Below are 3,556 nucleotides of genomic sequence, written 5' to 3'. Positions count from 1 at the left end.
AAATGCCCCGTGTATTACAGGGATGAAAAACTGTAAAAATGCATATAGTGGATTGTTACATGCAGGTGTTCAAGGGCATACATGCATGTTTACTTTTTTTAAAACTTTGATAAGAAAAGATGGCCAGATAATCATGCATAAAAGATTGAAATATTAGTCATCAGTCTTTTTATTTTGTTTATGTTGTATTGTATTAGCGGCACTGTAGTACAAAAAATTATATTTATAACATTATTATATTTATATGAGTTATAGATGAGTTAAAAGTTAACTATGGGACATATTTATAATTATTGTATAAAAAGGGACATATTGATAAAGTACCCTATTTATTTGGGACACACTATAAAGATTCCCTAAATACTTCTTGATACTAATCTTAATCTATTAGATCCGTAATTATATGAATAAAATAACCTTTTTAATACTCTACTGTTATAGCCTACTTATATTCCTGATAATTTACTTATGTAATATATTAATAATTCCTAGGAATAAAATTACCTAAATAAAAAAAAAAATATATTTCTGATTTCTTTCCAGAAAGTGATTTATTCTCAAGCCTTGTATAAGAAATAATGGTTCATCCAATTATACCGACACACATTTACATATAAATGCACTAGAACATATTATAAATAACACCGGCATGCAGAAACTAAAACAACAAAACAAATACAGTTATGGTTCCAATATGGCATTCACCGTCTAATGCTGAAAACAGAGTTTTGATTCTCCAGATCTCGGCCATGCTGACTATAATTATCCAAACATAAAACAATGAAAGCATACAAGCATATTCTTCTCACAGTTATATGGTATACAACCCTGCGATATTTATGAAGCCACAGTTCATTCATTTATGCCAGAAAAGCAAAGTCTGTGTTTGTGGCACTAATTTAATACTCTTGTTATCATCCCATCGAGAAGCTGCATAATTTAAGTGAAGACAGAGATTAAAAAACACAGATACATGTTCGTTATCAATAACAACAATGCATACATAATTGTATAATCTGGTATACATCTCCCATGCAAAAGGCAACTACTTGTATTCCATGAATTGATCATGCTAAGTTTTAAGTTCTTACTAGCAGGAAAGCTAATAAACAAAAGGAATTAGCTTGTACTTAACTTTTTCCGTGTATTCCGCATAACTCTTACCAAAGGTCTCTGTCATTAGCTTTTCCTCCACCTTCGCCTTCTGCCCATAATATAGCAAACACACGGCAATGGTAAATAGTGAGCTGACGGGTGCACGGAGAGCCAAGAAGTAAGTCACCAACAAAAGCATGGTGGACGCATATATAGGGTGGCGAACCCACCGGTATGGACCAAACTGCACAACAGCAGTTGGTACAACAACCTTTTCAGAATACTTTGCAAGATACCATGTAGAATGATACTGCATAAACAATGTCGTCATTATCAAAGCCCAAATTCCTACATTGCTCCAACCTCCAGAAATAAGATGCAGCTCAGGCCCTTCAAACGCAGCAAGCCAGTGACCAGCTACAACTCCGACACTAAACAACACTCGATGCCAAGTAGGAGTACTCACATCCCATTTCGGATCATGCTCCCTAGGATTAAAATCACCATACATACGTTTCCGAACACTCACATTAAAGAAAAAGAAGTAATGATACACGAAAAAGAAAACGTAAGGCCATCCCTCTAAAAACCCATTGAAATAAGCAGGTGGGACAAGGGTCAACCATGTAAATGCTGAAGTAACAACAGCTAGTTGCTCAAACTCATTGGCCTCCCCTTTTATATGCTTACGAAAACAATAAACACCATAAACCCCCACTGCAATCGCAACCATCCATGGCCAAAATAACCAAGACCAACTAAAATACATCCAGAAAAAAGGACTGAACAACACACTTGCAGCCCATTTTATACCTACAATTGCAACAGAAAGAGCCAAAGACAACTTACAAACATCAATAGGGGTCAATTTCAAAAGGGCCTCTTTCAAATTTTCAAAAGATAAGTTCTTAAACTCATTAAACAAAAAAGGGTCTGATTCTGAGACAGTAGTATCCGAATATGAGCATTTAACTGGCCTAAAGAAACGATTTTTACTACTTGTAGGCGACAATGACCGCGAATGCAAACTGGGTTTTTGATCAAGATTGTTGGGTGCATATGATGAGGTGCATTTCAAGGAAAATGAGGGGTTATTTGGGCTTTTTTTGTTGAGAAAAGTGCAGGTAGATAAATTGCCTTCAAGGTGTTTGCTGAAATACCTCAAAGAAAACTTGCTAGTTTTTGGAAGAATGAAGTTACATGGTGTTGTTGCTCTACAATGGGATGATAACGCAGAAGCTGTATTCATTGCTGAGGGGAGAATGAGTCAGAATTGTTTTGCTTAAGACATAAAATGTAGAGTCTGTATGTATGTGTGTGTATCCTACATTACATATAAAAAGGCTTTTGAAACTTGGTGCACAAAAATAAACAAGTAATAGCAGTCATTAAAATGGGGAAATTGTTTTCAGAAGCAGCCCAGTTTCTGTTTGCTCATCGTTTAAATTAGAAGGTCCAACAACCTAAAAGCCCAGTCGGTTTCTGGTTTTCGGGACTTCTTTTTTAAATATAAAGTCCAAATAATTTGATGCTTTCCGGGAAAAAAGATTAGGGATTTTTTTCAAATATATCCCATTTGGAAAAGTGATTTATAAATATGCTAGTTTTAATGTTAATTATAAAATATGTCCAAATCAAATTTTTCTACTGATTTCAATTTAATTATGATTAACTTTATTATTACGTGTCTTTGAAAGTATTTATTTGTTACCGAGGCTTGATAATATTTTAAAACAAACCTATTCAATTAGTAACTTTTTAAGTTGTGCAAGTTAACCACCTAACTGTACAATTTTTATCTTTCAACAAATTTATCCTCGATTGGGATATTGTACGTAATTACTACATTTGGAAATATATATGTATAAATATTTCCAGAAGAATGTCCTTCGATCATGCCTTGTAAATTAAAAATAACATTGAATAAAGGAGTTGCAGAAAGGAGTGAAATTTTTACTAAATCTTAATTTCACAAGTACATATTAAAATAATCGAGAAGTCCAAAATATACTAATTCAACAAGTCTACAAGTCCAATTAAGAGATGCACAAAATGAACTGTTTCGAGAAGTGTAAATTATACAAATTTGAGAATTGTAGAATGAGCTAATTCGAGAAGTTTGGAAAAACTGATTCGAGAAGTCCAGTTTGAGAAGCATGTAAAGCTTATATTCGAGAAGCCAACAATAAAGCCAATTCAAGAAATCCTGCAAGCAATGACCTAAGAACCATAGTTAGGGGTGCGGGTTAGGATAATAAATTGGACCAATCCAATTAGTTCGGTTTTTAAAAAAATGAACCGTTAACCAAAAAAATTATTCTGAATCCAACCCTACCATTTATACGTTGGGTCGGGTTGAGTAGGGTTGGTTTGAGTTAAAACTTGAATAAAATTATTTAAATATTTTTTAGGAGTCAAAATTTCAAATAAATCTAAACAAAAGTTGAAGTAAACTAGTAGT

General features: G+C 33.5%; 1 protein-coding gene across 1 annotated transcript; it reads right to left on the bottom strand.

Moving 5' to 3' along the window:
* Nucleotides 1-630: 630 nt before the first annotated feature.
* On the bottom strand, nt 631-2,481 carry LOC141698145 (uncharacterized). Its single transcript, XM_074502772.1, has one exon. The coding sequence runs from the start codon at nt 2,342-2,344 to the stop codon at nt 1,103-1,105; it is 1,242 nt and encodes a 413-aa protein (XP_074358873.1). The 5' UTR covers nt 2,345-2,481; the 3' UTR covers nt 631-1,102.
* Between the last annotated feature and the right edge of the window lie 1,075 nt (nt 2,482-3,556).

The sequence above is a fragment of the Apium graveolens genome, chromosome 11, assembly GCF_009905375.1.
Source record: "Apium graveolens cultivar Ventura chromosome 11, ASM990537v1, whole genome shotgun sequence".
NCBI lineage: Eukaryota > Viridiplantae > Streptophyta > Magnoliopsida > Apiales > Apiaceae > Apium > Apium graveolens.
This window is presented reverse-complemented; position numbering and strand designations above follow the sequence as displayed.

What these genes read in the sequence shown, in the direction of transcription:
- LOC141698145 (XM_074502772.1), bottom strand. Translation starts at nt 2,344, where the DNA reads ATGAATACAGCTTCTGCGTTATCATCCCATTGTAGAGCAACAACACCA.